This window comes from Epinephelus moara, chromosome 6 (assembly GCF_006386435.1).
Source record: "Epinephelus moara isolate mb chromosome 6, YSFRI_EMoa_1.0, whole genome shotgun sequence".
NCBI classification, from domain to species: Eukaryota; Metazoa; Chordata; class Actinopteri; order Perciformes; family Serranidae; genus Epinephelus; species Epinephelus moara.
The window spans coordinates 44,826,921-44,851,073 of NC_065511.1; the positions used below are offsets into that span (position 1 = coordinate 44,826,921).

General features: G+C 44.2%; 1 protein-coding gene across 1 annotated transcript in view; it reads left to right on the forward strand.

Moving 5' to 3' along the window:
* The window catches only part of smarcc1a (SWI/SNF related, matrix associated, actin dependent regulator of chromatin, subfamily c, member 1a), a 40,635-nt gene extending 18,083 nt beyond the window's left edge, over positions 1–22,552 (forward strand). The window contains exons 12-29 of the mRNA XM_050047898.1: positions 401–614; positions 4,199–4,258; positions 4,432–4,469; positions 5,950–6,071; positions 6,853–6,924; positions 7,048–7,161; positions 7,962–8,115; positions 8,204–8,314; positions 8,538–8,597; positions 9,009–9,267; positions 10,046–10,207; positions 12,682–12,737; positions 13,457–13,610; positions 16,299–16,477; positions 16,626–16,760; positions 18,655–18,994; positions 19,381–19,506; positions 20,508–22,552. Of these exons, the coding sequence (XP_049903855.1) occupies positions 401–614; positions 4,199–4,258; positions 4,432–4,469; positions 5,950–6,071; positions 6,853–6,924; positions 7,048–7,161; positions 7,962–8,115; positions 8,204–8,314; positions 8,538–8,597; positions 9,009–9,267; positions 10,046–10,207; positions 12,682–12,737; positions 13,457–13,610; positions 16,299–16,477; positions 16,626–16,760; positions 18,655–18,994; positions 19,381–19,506; positions 20,508–20,599 (2,448 nt within the window). The 3' untranslated portion in view covers positions 20,600–22,552. The remainder of the gene's footprint in view (positions 1–400; positions 615–4,198; positions 4,259–4,431; positions 4,470–5,949; positions 6,072–6,852; positions 6,925–7,047; positions 7,162–7,961; positions 8,116–8,203; positions 8,315–8,537; positions 8,598–9,008; positions 9,268–10,045; positions 10,208–12,681; positions 12,738–13,456; positions 13,611–16,298; positions 16,478–16,625; positions 16,761–18,654; positions 18,995–19,380; positions 19,507–20,507) is intronic.
* The last annotated feature ends 1,601 nt before the right edge of the window (positions 22,553–24,153 follow it).

Sequence of the window (24,153 nt, forward strand, 5' to 3'; positions counted from 1 at the left end):
CACTAACGTGGCCCCTGGTCTCCTGTCCTGTCACTAACGTGGCACCTGGTCTTGTGTCCTGTCACTAATGTGGCCCCTGGTCTCCTGTCCTGTCACTAATGTGGCCCCTGGTCTCCTGTCCTGTCACTAATGTGGCCCCTGGTCTCTTGTCCTGTCACTAATGTGACCAGGAGAGACCAGGGGCCACGTTAGTGACAGGACACTAACGTGTTATTAGTAGGGGCCACATTAGTGACAGGACTGGAGACCAGGGGCCACGTTAGTGACAGGACAGGAGACCAGGGGCCACTGGTCTCCTGTCCTGTCACTAACGTGGCCCCTGGTCTCCTGTCCTGTCACTAACGTGGCCCCTGGTCTCCTGTCCTGTCACTAATGTGGCCCCTACTAATAACACTGACTTATTATGTTCTGTACAGCTGAATGTCTGAGACACGTCCACTTCCTATGTCGTCTCACTGACTGTGACTCTGTGTTTGGTGTCAGGAACCCGGGGCCTCACTGGAAGCGTCGGGGCCACAGAGGCGAAGAGGAGGACACGGAGGAGGACATGACCAAGGACATGGACGACTCTTCAGCTGGTGCCAGCATTGAGGAGGGCAGCATGTCTAAGAATGGTACGTGCCGGGGGAGGGGCTAAGATGGACTCTTCCTAATCGTCAGCCTGATCATGCTCAATGAACGTTTTTTACAATGATGTCATCATGTACCGTGGCAACTTGCCATCCAACGCCAAAGTAGGAATAATTATTACTAACCTTTTTATTAATCATCAGTTTGATTAATTGTTTATCTAGAAAAAGATCTGGTGTTCCTAGGGTGACATCATCCCATCTTTACATCATTCTGACAAACAGTGACATCATCCCATCTTTACATCATTCTGACAAACAGTCCAAAACTCAGATTGATTTAAATATAATTAAGTTGACGGAGAGGAGGAGACATGAGAAAGAAGAGGAGGAGGAGACATGAGGAAGAGGAGGAGGAGACATGAGGAAGAGGAGGAGGAGACATGAGGAAGAACCTTTGTAACAGTAATAATGATAAGTTGTTAATGTGACATCGAGCTGCAGCCAACATATATTTGTCATATATTTATTATATATGTATCGTGAATATATTATCATATATTTATTATATATTAATCATATATTCTAGGGCTGCATGATAACCTTTCTTTTAAACCGATACCGATAACACACACACACACACACATATGTATGTGTGTATATATACATGTATGTATGTATGTATGTGTGTGTGTGTGTGTGTATATATATGTATGTATGTATGTATGTCATGACATCAATACTATAAACAAAAACAAAACAGTTTTGACCCTTTAAATGAAGAGATATTTATTTTAAAAATATTGGCAAGCATCTCAAACATTTTCGAAAAGATATCAAACAAAAAAACCATTTGATATCTCAAATGAACATCAATTTAAATAAGGTGCATTACTTACTGATATAATAATAAAGGCCCCTTGAACTGATACAAATACATGCATCGGGATTACAAACTGAAAAAGTTCATTCCAGAAGTTCAAAAAAATAACTACATATAGAAAATGATTGCATTGAACAAGTTAGATTCAAACATTTCTATGTAAACACAGTCTGAAGAAGTGCATTCTTAAACAAAAATAATAATGCACTGACACAAGTTAGATTTGTCTATGTAAACAAATTAAGAAAGTGCATTCCTCAATAACAATAAAAAATACTGACAAGTTAGACTTGACTATGTAAGCAAACTGGAAAAAGTGCATTCCATAGTAACAAAAAAAATAAGTTTAAAGGATTTTGGCTTATTGTCCCATTCAAATGAATACCTTTTCACTAAGGTAAATGAGGTTCAGTTCTTTTATCTCATATTAGAAGAGAGAGGCAGCAAGAGAGAGAGTGTGAGTGAGTGAGTGTGCACGTCTGTGTGTGTGTGTGTGTGTGTGTGTGTGTGTGTGTGTGTGTGTGAGTGTGAGAGAGAGAGAGAGACAAAAAGAGAAAGGGTTCTGACCTGATATCGCACTGTATTCTCAACACTCAAACTTTTGGTTCCTTAATGACTTACAGGGGAACTATTTATCTACCCTTGTACCTCTTGATGGATCAGGGCAAGATTTTTTTTTAATGAAAAGCAGCGTCTCTGCCTTTTCGCATGCAAGTCTGTTTCTTTCCTCGGTCATCACGTGTCTAGCAGCAGAAAACAAGCGCTTGCTCATTCACAGCAAGTTGTAAAGAGTGGGCCATGCAGCCGAGGCTTGCAACACCGCACTCATTCATTGCCTTTTCCCGATTACGCGCATTATCTCGTAAGACAACATGCACCATCTCCTTCTTAATATTCCACTGCTATAGCATAGTTTCAAAAGTCCGGTGAATCATTGTACCTGTGTGTGAGCCGGGCAGCTCCTGGGACTGCAACACCGCTCTGTATAGTTGAAAGTCTGTATTTAACCACTGCGCGGTCAGACTCATCATGCTTACAGGGCTGACATCAAAAGTCCATATATCCATGGTGAAGTTTATGTCTTTCACGTTGTTATTAATCAAAGTGTGAATACATTTGGAGATCGCATCATACTTAGCTGGAAGGCACACATCAGAAAAGTAGCGGCGACTCTGCATTGTAAACCGTGGCTCCAAGTGATTAATCAAACGAGAAAAGCCTCTGTCCTCAACGAGGGTGAAGGGCTGGTCGTCAAGCGTCATCATTTCCATGATTAAATCTTCAATAGCCTTAGTCCGTGGGTCATTTCTGGCAAATTTCTTTTACTTTTTCGAAAGCCTCGCCGATGTGTGTAAGTCCCGGTGGCTTCTTTGCGGCTGGCTTTAAGTTGCTAGCGTCTTTAGCAGCCCCAGCGTCCTCATATGCTTTCAATACTCCGTTGAAGCGATGGTTATGTTTCAGGTGACTGATCATGTTTGAAGTATTGAAGCTTGTGCTACTTTCCCTTCCTCGTGGAACTCCCTTGGAACATTTGTTACAAATAACCAGCAAACTGTCTTGTTCGGAAACTTTGAGAAGAAGTCTCACACAATCGACGCCATCTTCTCTGTTTTCAAACGTAAACATGCTGACGCTGTGCTGCATGCTCGTTGTGCTGCATTGACGGTGTGACGGAAATTCCCTGTTCCCGCGTTTGCTAGTCGTTCTTTCTGCCTTTTTAAGTTCATGTTTCTATTGTTTATGTGTAACGTGGAAAAATATTGTGGATATAAATTCAAGTCAGCAACTACCAAAATTATGACCAAGTTAACGAGTTGTTTTTCCGACATAAGGGGGTATTCTTGAATTTTCCCAGTCAGAAAGAGTTTTTCTGATTATGCCGACGTCACTTGAACGCAGCATACACTGCAGGCCATTCAGGTGTCATAGTGGGAGCGGGCACTGCCGTGCTGACAAAATTATATATGTTATCGGGGCTATTCGTCATGATATTGGACTTATCGGAATGACGTAATAATTTCCTGTTATCGTGCACCCCTAATATATTCATTATATATTTATTATATATTCATTATATATTTATCATACATTTCTTAAATATATCAGCCAACATATCAAATTTATACATTTACATGGTAATTATTAGTGAACCTGATCGGAGGCCGTTTCCGTCTGAACAACAACATTCTGTTTCATCTGATTTTTAAAGGTGTGCAGATTTTTTTTCTTTTGACTCTTGTTGTTTTTTTCTCTTCTTATTTTTATCTGAGTGATGAACCCTATTCATTCATGCGTTCATTTCATGTATTTATTATAAAATTAATCTGTGGTGTGCTCTCTGTCTGGTATTGTCTGGGTGGTTCCTGCACACTGAACGTCCACACAGTTCAGAAGAAGATCCTCAGATTGTCCCACCGACACTGACCATCAGAAAGCAGCCTGTGTTTGATTTTTATTAACAATCAGAAGTTTTCTTTAAAGATTATCAGTAAAACACACACAGTCCTGACTGAAGAGGATCTCTGTAGACCAGGTCCCATCTGGTTTGTCCCCCTTATACAGAAACCTCCTCCCCCATCACAGTCTGTGTTTCACAATCCTACTAACAAACCACAGTGACAGTTAATACCTCCACCCACGGCAGAATGCAGCCATCGGTACCCCGGTGCGCTGTCTCTGTTAAAATTATATTTATAATCTTATTTTTTTCAGCAGCCGACTTTTTAAATCTTTGTTCTGTCGACAGCAACTTCAAAGAAAGACAGTGAGAACACTCCAGTGAAGGGAGGGAATGTGGCCGACCTGGGTATGTATCAATAACTCATCTGTTCATTGACGGATCAATGACACTGATCAATTCCTACATCATTTATATTGATCGATTCCTACATCATTTATATTGATCGATTTCTACATTTTTTCAGTGTCAGTATCTCTGTCATGTTTCTAAACTAAAATTAGTTATTCTGTTTTTTCCAGATGACATGGAGGATGACTCTGTGGTGTCCGGTGGAAAGGTAAGATGGCTGATGTCTGTAGGTGGAGGTAGATGGAGACAGAGTAAGATGGCTGATGTCTGTAGATGGAGGTAGGTGGAGACAGAGTAAGATGGCTGATGTCTGTAGATGGAGGTCGGTGGAGACAGAGTAAGATGGCTGATGTCTGTAGATGGAGGTAGATGGAGTGAGAGTGTATCGCCAGATGTGGTCAGAGTGACGTCACATCAGTTCCAAGTCTCTCTTAACAGTTTAGTTTTCTGTCATATGAACCTTAAAACCTGAATCACTAAATGTGACGTTAATGAAACGCCGACTCGTCTGCGCTCGTCACTGTCATCACCACTCATCCAATCACAGTGGAGAAGCGGCGGAACAAACACAGCAAAGATCAGCTATCACAGAGGATGAACACAAGTGCTCAACAACACTGGGCCCTCACACGGCCTGACGATAGTCCGACCAGATAAAAGCAAATGGTCGACCAGAACTTTACAGCCCTGCTTGTCTCACGTGTCATTAGCATATCCACACACCTACCTTTAGCTCCAGAGCTCCTCTGGTCTTTATTTCCCACTACACTGGTGGAGGAAGGTAGCCTGGGGAAACCATCCTAATCTCGCGAGCTCATATTCGATTTCGCTCCACAGATAGGTCTGGCCATGCAGTCATAGTGGCGCATTCTGGCATCGGTTAAAGCTTACCATCACAACTGTTTATTACTTTGGGGCGGGCACATCATCAGAATAGGAGGGACAAGGAGCAGAGTGAATGCATTTCATAAACAATCAACATGGCTTCTGATTTTGAAACTGCGATGGTAAATGTGTTGAACGAACTGGAATGTACATTTTCTTTAAAAGCAGAACAAACGGCTGCACTGAAAGCTTTTATTGAAAAAAAAGGATGTGTTTGCCGTCCTTCCTACAGGGTTTGGTAAAAGTTTAATTTACCAACTGGCTCCATTGATCGGGAAAAAGATGGGACTCAGTGAAAACCCAGTGGCTGTTGTTTCTCCGCTAGTCGCTCTCATGGAGGAGCAGGTCAGGGAAGCGACCAAGCTGGGAATCACAGATCACAGCCATGCAACTCACAGTCCACAATGAGAAGGAAATCCGCAAAGACGGCAACACTCTTTGCCAGACATCATCACAGCTCATCTCCACTGCAGCTTGCTGGTCTGTTTACAGTGGCGTTGTGCCAGCCTACGTCACACGTTTCGTTTACTCTAATTGGTTTTCCGTCTTTCCAATTGCGTGAAGGGGCACTTTGAGTGACAGCCGTTGATACCGCCCCTCGGGGATAGAGGAAATGTACACTCCATGCCCAGACCCATTCGCGTTTTGCAAATTGGGTCTGGCAACGCCAGGCTAGGAGGAAGGTGGAGTTCTGTGAAAATATTTTTTCCAGCATGGAATATTTCTGGAAGATCATCTTGTGTTGTGTTGATGGAGGATGTTGGTTTTTATTTGCATCGTTTGGTGGCTGACTCTTTGTGCAGGACGAGGAGGAACAGGGCAAAGCTGAAATCAACCGACTGATGGACGCTGGCGAGGACAATGTGACTGAGCAGACTCACCACATCATAATCCCCAGCTACAGCGCCTGGTTTGACTACAACTGGTAAGTGCTGAGGAATGACCATGGGTTTACTTTTCAGATGTCTCTTGTATTGTAGTTAGGGATGCACCGAATATTCGGTAACCGAATATATTCGACCGAATATTGCAAAAAAACACACATTCGGTATTCGGTGGAATAAGTTAAAAGCAAGGCCGAATAATAGCGGCGTGTTTTGATAACGCAATCAAACAGCGTGCCGTGACGCGCGGAGTAAAATGTCAGCAGTGTGGCGATCCGTCCCTCACTGCACTCGCATTTGCGACTAAAAATAGTTTTGAGCGAGCAAAATAGGCTTAAATCATAGAAAAGTGATTTATGTTTTAATAAATGACAAAAGGCACATCTGCCTCATTTTTGCTGTGGTATCGTGATACTACTCAGAACCATGATATTTTCATTGGTATCGTACAGTGGGATCCAATTTTGGTACCGTGACAACACTAATCTGGAGGGGATTCATCTGCAAAAACTAATGAAAAACTAAACAACGATATTCGGTATTCGGTACTTGGTATTCGGCCAAGCGTTTAATATTATTCGGCTTCGGCCACAAATTTTCATTTCGGTGCATCCCTGGTTGTAGTGAGAACAGAAGGCCTCGGACTCCTGTACATCTGTTTTTTAGGGTTGGTAACAACACTGATCTTTTTATTCATCTGAATAAACCACAGTTCAAGATTAAACACTGGGTCATATCAGTCTGACTCATAGGTCTGAGAAGAACAACAGTTACAGCAGGTCACAAGGAGTCATTTTAAATCTTTGTTCTGTTTCCTGTCAGCATCCATGAGATTGAGAGAAGAGCTCTGCCAGAGTTTTTCAATGGAAAGAACAAATCCAAGACTCCAGAGATGTGAGCTCATACACAATTTTACAAATGACACCAAAGCAGACGTGTTTCAGAGGTGTGGTTTTTGTATGACGTGTTGCTGCAGACTCACAGTAATAGATTATCTGTCATGGTGGTATCCAACAGATACCTGGCTTACCGTAACTTCATGATCGACACATATCGCCTGAACCCTCAGGAGTACCTCACCTCCACCTCCTGTCGCAGGAACTTGACTGGGGATGTCTGCGCCATCATGAGGTGAGCAAAGATTTTTATTTATTTGTTTTTATTTTCCAAGTTGTGAATTTTAAAACATTTCTGAAACGCAAACACAGCTCCTCCTGGATAACACATCAAAAATTTTGTTTGGGTTCGGCCCACTTGACATGCTGCTGTGTCTATAGGCTATGGCCTATTCACAAGTGCTGGAATTTACTTGACAACCCCTGAATGCCACACAGGCTCCACTCCAACTGAGTGTGTGTAGCAGCGTGTTTGACTGTGCGTAACAGCAGTCTTTTGATGGTCATTGACTCACTGTCCATAACAATAACTATGTCAGGTAACAAACTGCGTGCGTGCGTGTGTGTGTGCGTGCCGAAACTCAGCCATGCGCGATACAGAGAGCAAAGGAGAAATGTAAATGCGCGACCATGTAGAGACAGAAACGACATGCCGTCATATAAACAAGATAAATAACATAAGGCTATTTAGTTAGTTTAATAAAAGGACAGGGTATAGACCTGTTCTACAGGAAAGGTGACCTTACATGACTTCTGTTGTGATCTGGTGCTATACAGAAAACAGAGTTAGGGTTAGTCTTCCTGAAAGAGAGATTATTATGAAATGATGGTCCTGGGTTAGTTTAATCCCACAGCTGCTTCTTTTTCTGTTACTCTAACAACTGTTTTAGTTTGATAATGTGACATTGGCTGTGGTTAGGGTTAGAGTGAAGATAACCACAGCGATGTGATGTCACAGACACATAGTTAACCAGACTACAAACATTTAATGAACTGAATTAAAGTATATTAAATGTCCGTGCTGTGTGTCTCCAGAGTTCACGCGTTCTTGGAGCAGTGGGGTTTGGTGAACTACCAGGTGGACTCTGAGAGCCGCCCATTACCCATGGGACCTCCACCCACTCCTCACTTCACCGTGCTGGCGGACACACCATCTGGTCTCATGCCCCTGAACCACAGACCCCCACCGGTAAGGACAGCTAAAATAAACCTGAGGGAGTGATGGAAGAAAACAGACTAAAACAGAACTTCGCCCATTCTGGGTTTCATTCTTCTAGATTCCTCCTCAGCAGCCGATGCCCAACTTTGCAGACAAAGGCAAAGACAAGGCCATCGACCTGCAGAACTTTGGCCTTCGCACCGACCTCTACAACAAGAAAAATCTGAAGGTCGGCACACGACTCACTTCACAACATGTAATACGTTATGTGTGTAATAATTAAACTTGAGATGATGGATGAAGGAGTAAACAGGAAACAAGCCTGTCAAGTAGCCTCTTGTTCTCACTCATTGGAGTCTGTCAATCAAAATAATTTCAAACCTTTTCTAATTCGTGTTCTCGTAGTTCTGTCGTCAAGCTTTATGTGATCATTTGGTTTTGGTTCCCTGCAGGGTAAAACAGGTAACTCCACCAGGGATTGGACGGAGCAGGAGACTCTACTGCTGCTGGAGGTGAATCTCTTCTGATCACTCAAACTGTTGTTCCATAAATACTGATGGAAACTAAATGTGTTTATCGCACTTGTTTCATGTCGTTCATCTGTATCCTCTGTCACCTCTCCAGTTTGTCTCCTTCCATTCTCCACACCTCCTGTGTCTCTTCTGTACATGTGACCGTTACTCCTCTTATGATGTCAGATGTCTCCTTTGTGCCCGCCTATGATCATCTGTCCTTATTTTTTCTCTACAATTGTCCTCCTTTCCACAGTACATAAGCCTCCTCCTTCCCTCCCTCCCTCCCTCCCTCCCTCCATCCATCCATCTGACCCTTCTGTCTGTACATCTGTCCTCCCATCCTTCAGTCTCTGTGTGATCTTGAACACATCTTTGACAAGATAATATGACTCCCCTTGCCTCTTGCAGGCCCTGGAGATGTTCAAAGACGACTGGAACAAAGTGTCTGAGCACATCGGTTCACGCACCCAGGACGAGTGTATCCTGCACTTCCTGCGGCTGCCCATTGAGGACCCATACATAGAGAGCACTGAGGCGGCCCTGGGCCCTCTGGCCTACCAGCCCATACCCTTCAGCCAGTCTGGAAACCCAGTCATGAGCACTGTCGCCTTCCTGGCCTCTGTGGTTGACCCCAGGGTGGCATCTGCTGCCGCCAGAGCAGCTCTAGGTACGGCCAGTTGTACGCAGCAGCTCTCCAGATCAACAGATACACTCACAGTTGATAGAAGAATAAAAAAAAGAAAACACTAAAACCAGTCAAAGCTTGTCAGCTTAAAAACTATATGTGGAATTAATGATAAAGAACTCTACATTTCTCTAACCCGAGTCTTAAAGCTTTAAAGATTTAAATCTAATTTATTGGTTGTGTTCTGATTACCTCAGAATGAGTCGTTTATATCTACATAGGGAGCACATCACCATGAGATCACCATGTTGCACCGCCATGTTTCTACAGTAGCCCAGAACGGACAAACCAAACACTGACTCTAGATAGAGACATTCATGTGTTCATAATCTGCAGCTCCTCCACATGAGCAGCATCAAAGAAATACTGACAGTGTTTCCTGGTGTAAATGAGCTGGCGTGTGTGTTTCTGAGAGGAAGAGACCTCTGTGGATAGTTCAGCTCCTCAACATCTGGATCTGAAGTTATCAGAGATAAAGGGTGAGCACACATTAACAGGTGCTGAGCGAGCGGCCTGTCTCAGACAGGAAGAAGAGACCTCTGTGGATGATTCAGCTCCTCAACAATCAACACTGAAGGAATTCTGACCAGGAGTAGTTTCATCTGGTTGTAATCTGTAATTTGTAGTTCTCCTGAATCTGACACACTGGAGTTTTAATAAAGATAGACAAAGAACTGAGGCCGTATGGGAACACCAGAGCTGGATTAAATCAGTCTCTAACAGATCAGTGTCTTCTCAACTGTCCTCTGTCTTTCTGCAGAGGAGTTCTCCCGAGTACGTGAGGAGGTGCCAGCTGAGTTGGTGGAGGCTCACGTGAAGAAGGTGCAGGAGGCGGCCAGGAGCACAGGGAAGGTGGACCCCGCCTTCGGCCTGGAGAGCAGTGGCATTGCAGGCACCGCCCCAGAGGAACCAGAAAAGACAGGTTAGTGTTAGAAACGGAGCAGGAACATAGTTTATAACAGTAGAAGAAGAAGCAGAGCGTGTTGTCGTGTCGCATACAGTCTCATTACTTGTAGTGACACCTGCAGCCACCAGAGGGCAGCAGATAGTATCAGATTACTGCTGAGTGAGACGACATGTTGGTGCTGACGGAGCACTGGACATCATCATCTCTTCTTTTTCCTCCATCTTTGAATTAACATGACGCTGACACGATGAGTCTGTGTCGTTTTCATCTGAAGATTAGACACATCTCAGTTTGTTCCAAGGGGGTGGGGGGGTTCTGAGCATCATATTGCCGTGGTAACCAGCGGATTAAAAACAACAGTGGCAGATGGGGAGGAGGAGGAGGAGGAGCAACTGTAAACTGGGTCATCACACTGTGCTGATCTCTTTGTGTTTCATCCAATCTGAGCTCCTTAAAATATTTAAATCACACACGAGTTGTTGGTTTCCCCTCATTAACACTTCCTGAGATACAGCTGTGACTGAAAGGGTTGAATATGTCGCCTGGACTTAAGCACACACACACACACACACACACACACACTCAGTCAATATTAAGACCATTAAAGCAACCCTTACCTTTCTTGCATTTCACACAGCACTTAGAAAAAATTTGAACATCCACAACTCCTGCCTCCCTCCAAAGTCCCATCCCCCACCTCCTGCAACTCCATCTCCTTCCAAAGTCCCATCCCCCACCTCCTGCAACAAGGAGAGCGAGTGTTACATTACAACCAAGACAGTATAATGTAACCCCGGAGTTTTAAAACTCAACCAGAGTCAGTGATGACTGATGAGTTTTAGAATAAGGATACAGTGCTAACATTAGATAGTAGCCTTAACGTTACTAGTAAGTGGAAACGCACAAGGAAGATAACGTTAATGTTTCAGAGGCTATGCTACAGTAGGCTAACGTTAGCCATTAGCAACTGGATGCTGTGTTGTCGTATAACATTATATGTTATATTGGAAGCAAACTAAACATAACGTTACCTGTCCTGCACAGTCAAACGCAACCCCGAGTTTTGAAACTTATTCGGGGTCAGTGATGACTGATGAGTTTTATAATATAACATAAGCGCTAGCTTTAGATAGTACTGGTGACTGGCAAAAAACATAATACAGAGGCTCAAGCTACAGTAGGCTACAGTAGGCTAATGTTAGCCATTGGCAACTTGATGCTGTGTTGTCATATATAATGTTATAGCCTATGTTACATTAGAGGCAAACTAAAAATACCTGTCCAGCAGAAACTCTGTGACCATCTCGTCTCTTTTTAGCTCAGGATGAAGCTGCAACAGTTTTCGCCATCGCTCGAAAGCAGAGCCGACGTTGGCTCGAGTTTTGGCTCTTGCAGCATCGAGTTCTCTCTTAGTGTTAGAAACTACTTTGTTTACCAAACAGCTCTCGTTAGAAACTACAATGTTTACCAAACAGCTGTTGTTAGAAACTACATTTACCAAGCGGCTCTCGTAAGAAACTACGTTTACCAAGCAGCTCTTTAAGAAACTACAATGTTTACCAAGCAACTCTCGTTAGAAACTACGTTTACCAAGCAGCTGTCGTTAGAAACTACAACGTTTACCAAGCAGCTGTCGTTAGAAACTACAATGTTTACCAAACAGCTCTCGTTAGAAACTACAACGTTTACCAAGCAGCTCTTTTAGAAACTCCGTTTACCAAGCAGCTCTCGTTAGAAACTACAATATTTACCAAACAGCTCTTGTTAGAAACTACTTTGTTTACCAAACAGCTCTCGTTAGAAACTACAATGTTTACCAAACAGCTCTCGTTACAAACTACAATGTTTACCAAGCAGCTCTCGTTACAAACTACAATGTTTACCAAACAGCTCTCGTTACAAACTACTATGTTTACCAAGCAGCTCTGTAAGAAACTACAATGTTTACCAAGCAGCTCTCGTTAGAAACTACAATGTTTACCAAGCAGCTCTCGTTAGAAACTACGTTTACCAAGCATCTCTCGTTAGAAACTACAACGTTTACCAAGTATCTCTCGTTAGAAACTACGTTTACCAAGCAGCTCTCGTTTGAAACTACAATGTTTACCAAGCAGCTCTCTAAGAAACGTATTATAATATCATTAATTTCATTAATGTTGTTGTAAGCTACTGTCATTATCGTCTATCCTGCATATCTCTCTCTCTCTCTCTCTCTCTCTCTCTCTCTCTCTCTCTCTCTCTCTCTCTNGGGCTTTATAAATAAAATTGATTGATTGATTCATAGAAGAAACTATTAACAATTACCAACAGCTCTTGTTAGAAACTACGTTTACCAACATGAATGAATGAATGACTGAATGAATGTATGAATGAATGAACACAGTCTCAGCCTGTTTCTTGGTTTTCGGCAGTATAAAAACGTGTGGTGAATAAACCAGTTCTCGTCTGTCACTCGGAGCTAAATCGTGTCCAACACTTGTGACCTGCAGAAACCAGTGAGACAGAGAAGTTGGAGACGGACTCAGACTCCCAGCAGGCCGATAAGGTAAGAACACCTGTCGTATACCTGTGTGTTTGAGTGGGAGGATGTAAAGTTCTGCTGATCAAACTGACATTAATTATTATTTTTCTTATTGTCAACAAATCACACGTTAAGACTGAAACTAATGAGACGTCAGTCTGTGAAACTCAGATATTAAAACTTTTATCAAAAACACATCTTTAAAATCTGGTCCCAAGTATAAAGTTTAGTTTCTTATAAGCAGACCGAACCCTCTTCCTCTGTCCCACTTTTTGTTCTGGTTTGGAAAGTCCCGGCGGCTGGATGTGACCTTCACACCATCCTCGCTCTGCTGATGGCGTTCTCAGTATCGTTCATTAACCAGCATCAGACACTGAGTCCACATCACACTGACTGACTGTCCCCCAAAAAGTGGACAGGGTCACAATACGACCTATTTCCTATTGGCCCTGAACGTCACAGCGTTTACCAGCTACGACCTCAGACACATTTACCTGTCGTAGCTATTTACCTGTCGTAGTTATTTACCTGTTGTAGTTACCTCAGACACATTTACCTGTCTTATTTACCTGTCGTAGTTTCTGTACCTGGATCATCTTTGAGGTCTGTTTTTTTCCTCGTCACATTTCAATGGTCTCACGTCATCGTGTCTTTGACTCGATCTAAAGTCAGATCTCCAAATCAGACTTGCAGCGCGCGTCCTACTTCCTCTGGCATTGACACATCGTGTCTTCATCCTTCAGGCGGAGTTGAAGGACGAGGCGGAGAAGCCCAGTGAGTCTGCAGAGAAGAGCGACAAGATGGAGTCCACAGACAAGGTGAAGAAGGAAGGGGCGGAGGCGTCGGAGCGCGAGGAGGAGAGTGAAGACGGAGGGGAGTCTAAGACGTCTTCAGCAGGTTAATGATAATAATAATAATTAAAGCTGCAACCAGCGATGAACGGGCCCTCGCACAGCCAGCTAACACAACAGTTCAATTTTGTGATAGTAGAACACTGCACGCATGGCATGTCCTTCATAAAGTGTGGGTGCTGGAATGACCTATTTCACATTTAATACAATTTCCTCTTTCCACTAGAGGGCACTGAAGAACACACTCATGATATATCATGATTTTGTTCATCAAATATTGACCACAGCATTTAAATTTGAGGTAAATCAAAGTGTCTGATAACACCTAGTTCCTGTTGCCACTAAGTGGCGCTATGACTATCAGAAAATATGGTCATTTAAATGTGTTCAGGGCGGACTAATATGAATCATATTAAGTTTGGTGGAGGTCGGACCATTTACTTCCAAGTTAAAGCAATGACAAGACCTCAGAATTTAACGCTCCGCAGCGAGTGTGCCATTCAATATTGGGCATATCTTGTTATAACTTTTGACAGGGATTAAAGTTCTCCGGCACAGCGCCAGATTTCCGGCGTGGCTTAGTTTCTGTCCGGCACGGGCAGAAGTGCTCTACAGTGCGAGCATTTCACTCGCATTTGCCCCTAAAAATATATATATATGTTAACCGGGAAAATGATTTAGGCACACAGTGTGCGAGTAAACACAACCTACTGTTTACCATAATCGGCATTGGACTCATTATACTATAAAAGTTCAATCTGTAAAGTAACGACTAAAGCTATAATCTTTTTGTTCATTTTAATACTAAACACGTTCCTTTGCAACACATACATTTCTGTTTCTTCATTTTGTGACCGCAACACCAAGCCCACCCCTCCGGAAAAGATTTCAGATTTCTTAATGTAGATTTAACCCCTGTTTTGATCACAAGGTAGTCAGGCTCACGTAAACCAAGTCTGAAGCCAGTCAGATTGAATCTGTAGCACATATTCGTTAAAAAATGTGTTCAGGGTGGGACTAATATGAATCATGTTAAGTTTGGTGGAGTTCGGACCATTTACGACATCTATTGCACGTCTGTCCGTCCTGGAAGAGGGATCCCTCCTCAGTTGCTCTTCCTGAGGTTTCTACCGTTTTTTCCCCGTTAAAGGGTTTTTTGGGGAGTTTTTCCTGATCAGCTGTGAGGGTCCTAAGGACAGAGGGATGTCGTATGCTGTAAAGCCCTGTGAGGCAAATTGTGATTTGTGATATTGGGCTTTATAAATAAAATTGAAATGAAGAATTGAATTGAATTAAAACACAACACGTGGGAAACTTCCTGTTGGGTTTAGACAATGGGTTCAAGAGACTTTTTTTCTGCATCTGGGCATGATACATGTATGTACTGTTTTCTTTGCCTGACGGTGAAACGTGCGGCAGGGGCTGCTCTTTAAGGGGCCGTTTTGCCCTGCCCACCAACCAAAGCCATATCACATGTAAATTCACAAGGCGACTGAAGCGCATGCCAAAATTAGCGCGTTTTCGAGTATGTTGAAACCCCCAAAAAGGCAAAAACGAGGAAAAATAATGATTACTTCAGTAATATTTTTAACAGTACCTATACATGTACTAAGTGGGGAGATGTCAGAGTGAAGGGCTGCCTTGGACAGGTGCCACGAGCGGTTGGGGATTCAGTGCCTTGCTCAAGGGCACTTCGACAGTGCCCAGGAGGTGAACTGGCACCTCTCCAGCTACCAGTTCACGCTCCATATTTGGTCCGGACAGGGACTTGAACAGGCGACCCTCCGATTCCCAACCCAGGTCCCTATGGACTGAGCTGCTGCCGCCCCAATAATAATAATAATGATAAAAATGATAACAATAAGCTCAGAGCTCATTCAACAGCTCAGGTTCACAAGAAGAGTGTTACTGAGATCTGAGCGTCAGGGGGACATTTAAAGAAGTTTACAAAATAAATAATCCCATGTGCATGGCATCTTTTATGACGTCCAACAAACAACAACCCGTCGTCGTTTAATCGTCTCTAAAAATCTCCATCTGTTGTCTCTCAGACCCCGGACCGCCACCTGCACTGCGAAATCCTCTGGAACGAGACAGTGTTTAAAAAAGATACTTTTTAAAATCGGAAAACTGATTTTCTTCCGTGGAACAACACAATCGATAGTTTGATGATAAAGAAGAGCTCACTAATTCCACCTGTGGGAACTTCACCTTTTAACCCTGGTGAAGAAGAAATGACATAGGTCAGCAGCTACATACTCGTCCTGTAGGTGGAAACTTTACCTTTAACCCTTTAAAAACAGGCTGCAGACGATCAAGTGTTTCCTGATCCTGTTGAAATAGATCTAAAAGAAGAATTTTGATTCTTTCTGCAGCAGAAACCGAAGGCTTCTATTTCACTGCTGTCATGATGTACACTAATGACGTCCTTGTACCACTTGTGATGTGGCGCCAGAGGAACGAGGAATGCTTTCTCAGTTTGCCCATAAAAATGATCATAATGGGGAATAAAATGTTTTGTGTTTTTATTTTGTAAAACCTGATGAAAACAATATGTCAGTACTATTGTCAGTTATTCTGGTTTATTGACTTTCACAACCGTTTAGCTCAGGTCGTGCAGATTTTAGAGATATAAAACTTTTCTGTTGCAGAGTTCAAAGGTTTAAAACCACGCATGAGCGCAGAGCCACGTTTGTGTCCAGAGCTGTTAAATTTCTGTCTTGGTTCCCATCAGACAAAGACAAGGAGGAAGCGATGGAGACGTCGTCCTCGGAGCAGGAGAAGGAGAAAGAGGAGAAGGCAGCTACAGAGGAGGGAGATGACAAGAGGAAGAAACTGGAGCATGACATTGGAGAAGGAAACATCGCTACTGCGGCAGCTGCTGCGCTGGCGTCTGCCGCCACCAAGGCCAAGGTGAGAGTACGACACACACTGTGACATCTGCCCAGTGCTCACCTGATCCGTCTGTATGGTATCACCACAGCAGAAACCTGGGGGGGGGGGGGGGGGGTTAAAAGTTGGACATGGATCACATGTTTATGGGTTGTCTGCGTCCACTCAGCACCTGGCGGCGGTGGAGGAGAGGAAGATCAAGTCGTTGGTGGCTCTGCTGGTGGAGACCCAGATGAAGAAGTTGGAGATCAAGCTGCGACACTTCGAGGAGCTGGAGACGATCATGGACCGAGAGAAAGAGGCTGTAAGTCAACAACCAGCTGTGGTTAAAGTTCTGGTCCTGCGTTGACCCAACACAGCTGCATTAGTTTATTAATAATCAAGAGGAAGTCCCGCCCACTCACTCACATTTCAGGAGGTAGGGGCGGGACTTCCTCTTGATTAAGAGCAGAGCGGCACATGCAGTTTGTTAACAATTAAGGTCTTGTGTTTTTGGGTGACCAGAGGAGTCGTGACAAAAAACTAAAACTGCACTAATAAGACAACAGGGGTGTCCGAAAAAAACGCTAGCAACATAGCGCTCCCGTTCTTAGCTAACGTTTGTATTTATTTATGTCGCAGCGGTGGACATGGAACAGCTGACTGATGAAGGCAAGATGAATTATCTTTCAAAAGCTTTTTATGTCACTACAAAAATCCAAATACTGAAACTTTCACTCTGAGCACTGTGTCCTGCTGCTGGGCAAATCCTGGACACACCAGAGACACTGTAGGACTCTGTCTTCATGGTGGACACACCAGAGACACTGTAGGGACAGTCTCACAGCTGTAAATAAAGCATGAAAAGACGGGTTTACTGAAGCTTTCTAAAGACATGTCAGTTTTAGGTCCGTGAACGCACCGTGTCCTCTCGTCCTCCAGTAGAATGTACCAACTCTTCAGAGGTCCGTGAACGCACCGTGTCCTCTGGGTTCAGGTGAATCTGGTCATGGAGACAGTTCCTGAGATCATTGAAGATGATGGCAGGTCAAACTTTGTTCTGTTGGAGGTTGATTTATCGGTGCAGACAGGATCTGACATAATCGTTAATGGCGGATCGGGGTCAGATAGAGGTTGATCGCTGTGACCTAAGGTGGTCACATGGGAGCCAGAGTACGTCTCATACAAGAACAGGTCATGTGTGTTTTAAATAACGTGTTTGATTTAAATAAAGTTAATTAACGATTTATGTCTTCATCAGGCCATAATAAACAAAACATTATGATGTTTCTGTTTTGGTAACAAAGATGTCCACTGTAATTTCTCCAGGATTAAGTCACAAACGTCACGCCTGCAACAAGCGTGAAATTAATTTATGATGCGTAAAAATAGTTCTTTTTTTCTCTCTGAAAATCACATTTTTGACTTCTCCTAAAACAGAGGTCAGATTCGTACCACGATATCAACCAATGAACTTTAGAGTGGGCGTGGCTTAGCACATAAACAGACCTAACTCCACAACTGTTGAGTCAATCATCACAAAGCTGAAAGGAAATTGTCAGAGGTATCAAGAAGATAGTTTCCTTTAAAACAGCCACCAGGGGGCGCAACAACTGCATAAACTGGGCGCGGCCTAACACAGACCAGACTGTCAATCAGAAACTGTTTGTCCACCCCTAACCACGCCCCATACATTTAACCCCGCCCCTTGCATATTTTAACTCCGCCCCTGACCCCACCATAACTCCAAATGTTGAGGATATGTTTAACATTAATAATGTTAACCCACGTGTGTTAAATTATCTTGACAGCAGTCAGTAGGGGGCGCCACCTGTTCCAAACAGGTGCATTTGCCTTTCATATAAATCAATGACATCACCAACCTCGCTGGATATTTTTAACCAACTTAATAAAGCATCACTAAAGCGCTCTGCGTTCGACCAACAGGAAGTCACAGTGTTTCCAAAGATGGGCGCGGCCCAAGAAAGGTCATGATGTAATCGTGTTCCTACCATGCTGGCTTTATTATCGTGTTGGTTATTGTTTCCTGTCCATCTGTCCGTTAGTCCTCTTCCTGAAGCTTCCTCCATCCTCCAGTTGAAGGACAAAATCGGATGTGATTCTGTATAAGTCGGCCACACGCTGACGGTTGTTCATGTCATTTATTTTATCAAACATCTTCATGGAATCATTTTTGATGGCGTTTCCCCTTTGTGCAGTTGGAGCTTCAGCGGCAGCAGCTGCTGACCGAGCGCCAGGCGTTCCACATGGAGCAGCTCAAATACGCCGAGATGAAGGCAAGGCAGCAGATGGAGCAGCAAGCCGCTGCTGCTGCCGCCGCCGCTGCAGCCGCTGCCCAGGCTCAAGGACAGGGACAGGCTCCTGGATCTGGACCCCACTCTGGGCCCCCTCCATCAGGCATGCACCCTGGAGGGCCCCCACCACATCACGGAGCACCACTGCCCCACCATGGAGGGCCTCCACCCGGTGCCGCCATGCATCCCGGATACCCCCCCATGGGTCACCACCCCATGGCCCCCCACCACCCAGGACAGACAGGTGAGACACGGACAGCAGGTGGAGGCAGTCCATCCTGATCCTTGGTTAACGCGATGCAGACACAGCAGGTTTACGGTCAGACTCCTGGAGCGTTCAGAGTTCAGTAACACAGACAGGACGTTGTGGACAGACATTCAGATTGCTGCAGCCTCGCAGAACCTTCAGATCATGATGGGACAGAACAACCAATCACAGCTAACCTGAAAACACATCACCTTTAACTTGTCCTTAATGTAGCGGTGAAACAGTTCATGACCTCATAATGTATGTTCAACAATCGGAGGTTTCCCTGACAATGCAGAGAAAACGTTATTATTTATCAAGTATCTTTGTTTTTATTTTTATCTGGTTCCATTTGACTCTTGATGACATCCTGCTCTTCACAGGACCGATGGGACCGGGTCAGCCGATGCCGGGACGGATGATGGCTGGGCCGCCCTCCGCTGGCCCCCCTCCTGGCGGCATGCCTCCCATGATGCCCCCACGCCACCCTGGAGCTCCTAACGGCATGTGTGAGTACAGATCTCATTGTGTTTGGTTAACATGTTAACTTTGTGTTTGTTTACATCAGATTTAAAGGTTTTGGGGGGGAAGTTATGTTTCCACCTTCAATTCACAGAACTAGTCTGTGGTTTGCTCGTTTTTCCACCATGTTGAGTCCACAACCAATCAGCAGCTGAGCTCAGATGTCCATTCAGCAAAGGTTTTTTTTTTTTCATAAATGCTTTGTTGTGTTTGTGGCTCCACCTCCGCTGTCCTTCTGAAACTGTAAAGATACGAGAGGAAAAGGGAGCTGACATCTCCTCTATCTGGGTCAGTGTATCAGCCGGGTCAGGGTATCAGCAGGGTCAGGGTCAGGGTATCAGCAGGGTCAGGGTATCAGCAGGGTTAGGGTCAGGGTATCAGCAGGGTCAGGGTATCAGCAGGGTCAGGGTATCAGCAGGGTTAGGGTCAGGGTATCAGCAGGGTTAGGGTCAGGGTATCAGCAGGGTCAGGATATCAGCAGGGTCAGGGTATCAGCAGGGTCAGGGTTCAGGTTGCGTTTCTGGGTTCAATAATCAAGTGAAAGAAAACCCTGACCCTGCTGACCAATCAGAGCTCGTCAGGACATTAAAAGCTGCGTTAGTCTTGATAGTTGAGTTGTTATAAATCCTGAAGAAGTAAAGATAAAATAAGCCACGCCCCCTCAGCTGTTGATGTAGCTCATGATGTCATGTAGAAACATGTTGATTCAACATGGCATCAATTTGTTTACAATCATATGGCGAGACGTTAACCTTCACATGTGACCAGTGAATTTAATGTTGCGTCACTATTTGAACTGGAACCATGTCACCAAACGTGACATCATCGTTGACAGATCAAACAAATCAGGAAGTTTTTACATTTTCAGTTTACAATAAAAATGATTTTATTTCTACAAGATCTGATTTTTTTTTTTATTGTTGTTCAACATGAAAAAAAGTCTGAGTTGTTTAATCGTCTCTAAAAATCTCCATCTGTCATCTCTCAGACCCCGGACCGCCACCTGCACAGCCCGACGCTGTACCTCCTGTTCCTGTTGGTCCTCCAGTGCCGGCGAGTGGACGAGGGGCCGACAACTGAAACACACACACACACACACACACACACGCTAAACTAATTCTGTCTCTCTGACGGCCTCCGCTCCATTTGTTTCCTTCATCATCATCTTCATCACACACAAACACACACTCAGGGGTAACCCAGTACACACATGCAGACTTCCTCTCAGGGCGCAGCGGCAACGGTCGTCACAGTGACTGAGGTCATGTAGTAATAAACACTGTCTGGTCACACAGAAGCTGAGGAGAAAACGACTGGACTCAAACAACAGAAACTCTGTCTCATTTTTTTCCTCTTTCCAATGACACTGTAAGCCCCGCCCCCACGCCAACTCTCCATAACACACACACACACACACACACACACACACACAGGTGATGATGTGAGCCCCGCCCCTCTTCTGTCTTGTCGAGTATCTACCTCTCGCTCCTCTTAAAATGATACACTGTACTCTGTGTGTGTGTGTGTGTGTGTGTGTGTGTGTGTGTGTGTGTGTGTGTGTGTGTGTGTGATGGCGTTCACTCGTCTGCCTCTGATGTCATCTTTGGTCAGGTGCAGACAGGTGGTAGAAGGTGGGTCGATGTTAACACAGATGGAAGGATCTGATTGGCTCTCGACTGTCAGCTGCGTCGTTTCCTGCTGAAGATTCAAATCTTTAAAAAAAAGTGTCAGAAATACAGAGTTCGATTTTTCCTCAACAGCTGTCAACTTTGTTTGTCGAGGGTCTTTTTTATTAATCAGCTTAATCAACACACACACACACACACACACAAACTCTCACACTCAGACATGTAGACTAAGCTGAGGCTCACACTGGAGGCTGCGCACGCACACACACACACACACACACACACACACACACAGACCCCCCACGAAACACTGGACACACACACACACACACACACACACACACACACAGGTATAATCTCCTGCTGACCTTCACACACCTGAAACGTGACCACATGAGTGACGCTCTTTGCTCTTCGTTGGCGCCGTGGGCTTCTAGATGTTTTTAGGTGCTGATACCGTAGCGACTAACCCCTCCCTCTTCTCACCTAGTGCTGCCTACCTCGCTAACCCCGCCTCTCGTACACACACCGCCACGGGAAAACTAAGCAATATCCTCATTCCTGTGTTTCAGCAACGAGAAGCAGTTGTGACTCAGCGTTTAGTCTTAGAGTTCCACGTCTGGTGATGTAGTGGAAAAAACTGGAGCTTAAAGTGGACAGCGAACGCACTGTGCTGGTCGTCTACGATACGAAGAGAAACTTAACGAGACGTTTACAGATGTCACGGTGATCTTCAAGAGTCTGTAAGAAGCACATGTCACTGAAACAATGATCCGAATTCTGATTGGTCAGAGGATTCATCAGCTGATTTTCAGATAATGAAACAGATTTTTGTTGAACAAATTAAAAGTTCATTCTTAAAATCTAAGTTTGTTTCCATCAATGTGACATGTATTATAAATTTCCCCTTAAGTTAAAGATGCATGTCGGCAGCAACGTTCAGTCGACACAGGTTAATGATTACGTGGTCGTAACGTGAAACTCCTCCTCTTCCTCCTTCGCTAGCACTGTTAGTATCTCTGCTACCTCTTCCTGTTTCACCTGCTCACCTGTTCACCTGCTCACCTGTTAGCTACCTCCTCTTCTAGAACTCTTCCTCCTTCTCTCTGCTACCTCTCTGCTCACCCCTTCACTACCTCTCCTTCACATTTCCTCTTTTTGTTCCCGCCCACGTGACTGCGACATCACTGACTGTTGTCATTCACGGCGCCCTCCCTCCACCCATCAGGATGGGCGCCGCCCCCCCACCCCCACATATTTACCATCTTTAATGATACGTTTTGTGTTCATGTATTTTTAAGAACGAGTTTTGTGTAGATGGAAGTTTGTAGCATCTGTTTTCATTTTGTATTTGGTCTGTTGGTACCTGGACCTGGACACTGTCGAATAAAATGTTTTATATGAACCTGACGGCGTGATTTGTTTTTATTGACAACATGATGCGTTTTATTTAATTTACCTGAACACAGAGAAAAATTATGATTTAAAGTCTGGTCGACTGTGAATCAGTAGTTCTTTGGTTTCCTCTGCGTTTACGTTAAGCTCACACACGGCGCCACACGGTGCTCTGAATGGAGAACTGTGTGCGACTCGCTCTGTACGACATGCTCAGTGTGACACGTGCTCAGGGTTAAAATAAACGGCCAATACTCAGTTTTCATATAGAAAACATCTGTTTCTGGTTTCTTATTGAAAACCCATCATTAACTGCAGATTTGACTTGAGACCGCCTGTGGACGCTTCAGTTAAATGACTCGATCAACGTTGTTTTCTGTGTCAAGGGCCACCTGCTGAGCCGTTCAGCCACATGTTGACCGCCAACATTATGACACTGTGATGGCTTTTTTTTTACTAAACTATGAAATCTGACTTTGACCACAGCTTCTCGCTGCGCTGACGATGATGTAATTTACACACAGGGATTAAAGTTCTCCGGAACAGCGCCTGATTCCTGGCGTGGCGAAGTTTCTGTCCAGCACGGGCAGAAGTGCTCTGCAGTGCGAGCATTTCACTCGCATTTGCCCCTAAACATATATATATGTGTGAACTGGGAAAATGATTTAGGCACACAGTGTGCGAGTAAACACAACCTACTGTTTACCATAATCAGCATCGGACGTTTTTTCATCTCACTGATCAAATAAATGTGTTTTAAAACTCGCTCCTTTGGCTCTGATACAGCCATCTCCCTCCCTGCCTGCAGTCCCCACTGCACTGAGCTTTGTAACAATGTCCCGCCTACAGCCCCCTCTGATTGGTTACACCTCACAAGTGATAGCCAATCAACACTGACGCCTGTGCATGCTTTCACATCATGTCACATTGAGAGACAGAGCACAGACGGAGCGGGAGAGGCTCCGGTAAGCCAGCGGTAATTTTGAAAGGTAAGGTAACAGAAACAAAAGTTGCAATAAAAATGCTCTGTGCTGAAGTTTTAAAGTCACCACCACAACGTTATATGATCCATGTCAATGATGACATGCTTGCCCAGAGGCGAAATTTCGACGCAACTGCCTGTTTAATTCACATCAAGCGCGATACAATTTTGCAAACAGCCTAAATGATTTAGCTTCTAAAAATAAATAGCACCAAGGCAAAAAAGAGATGTAGGAGCTATAAGTCAAACAGTCTGGTAACCACTGAAAGTTTAATCTTCATTTATAAACTCATTATACTATAAAAGTTTAATCTGTAAAGTAACGACTAAAGCTATAATCTTTTTGTTCGTTTTAATACTAAACACGTTCCTTTGCAACACATACATTTCTATTTTTTCATTTTGTGACCGCAACACCAAGCCCCCCGCTCCGGAAAAGATTTCAGATTTCAGGCACACAAATCTTACGTGCTCCACATTTCAGGCACAAATTTTTTCTTGCTTTAACCCCTGTACACAACACGGGAGGAGTCAGCACCATCTGCCTGTAAGGGGAGGAGTCATGGAATGATGGAACCCTGGAAGGAGTTTGTTTGTTACCTCAAGGCTGGATTACTGTAACTCTCTAT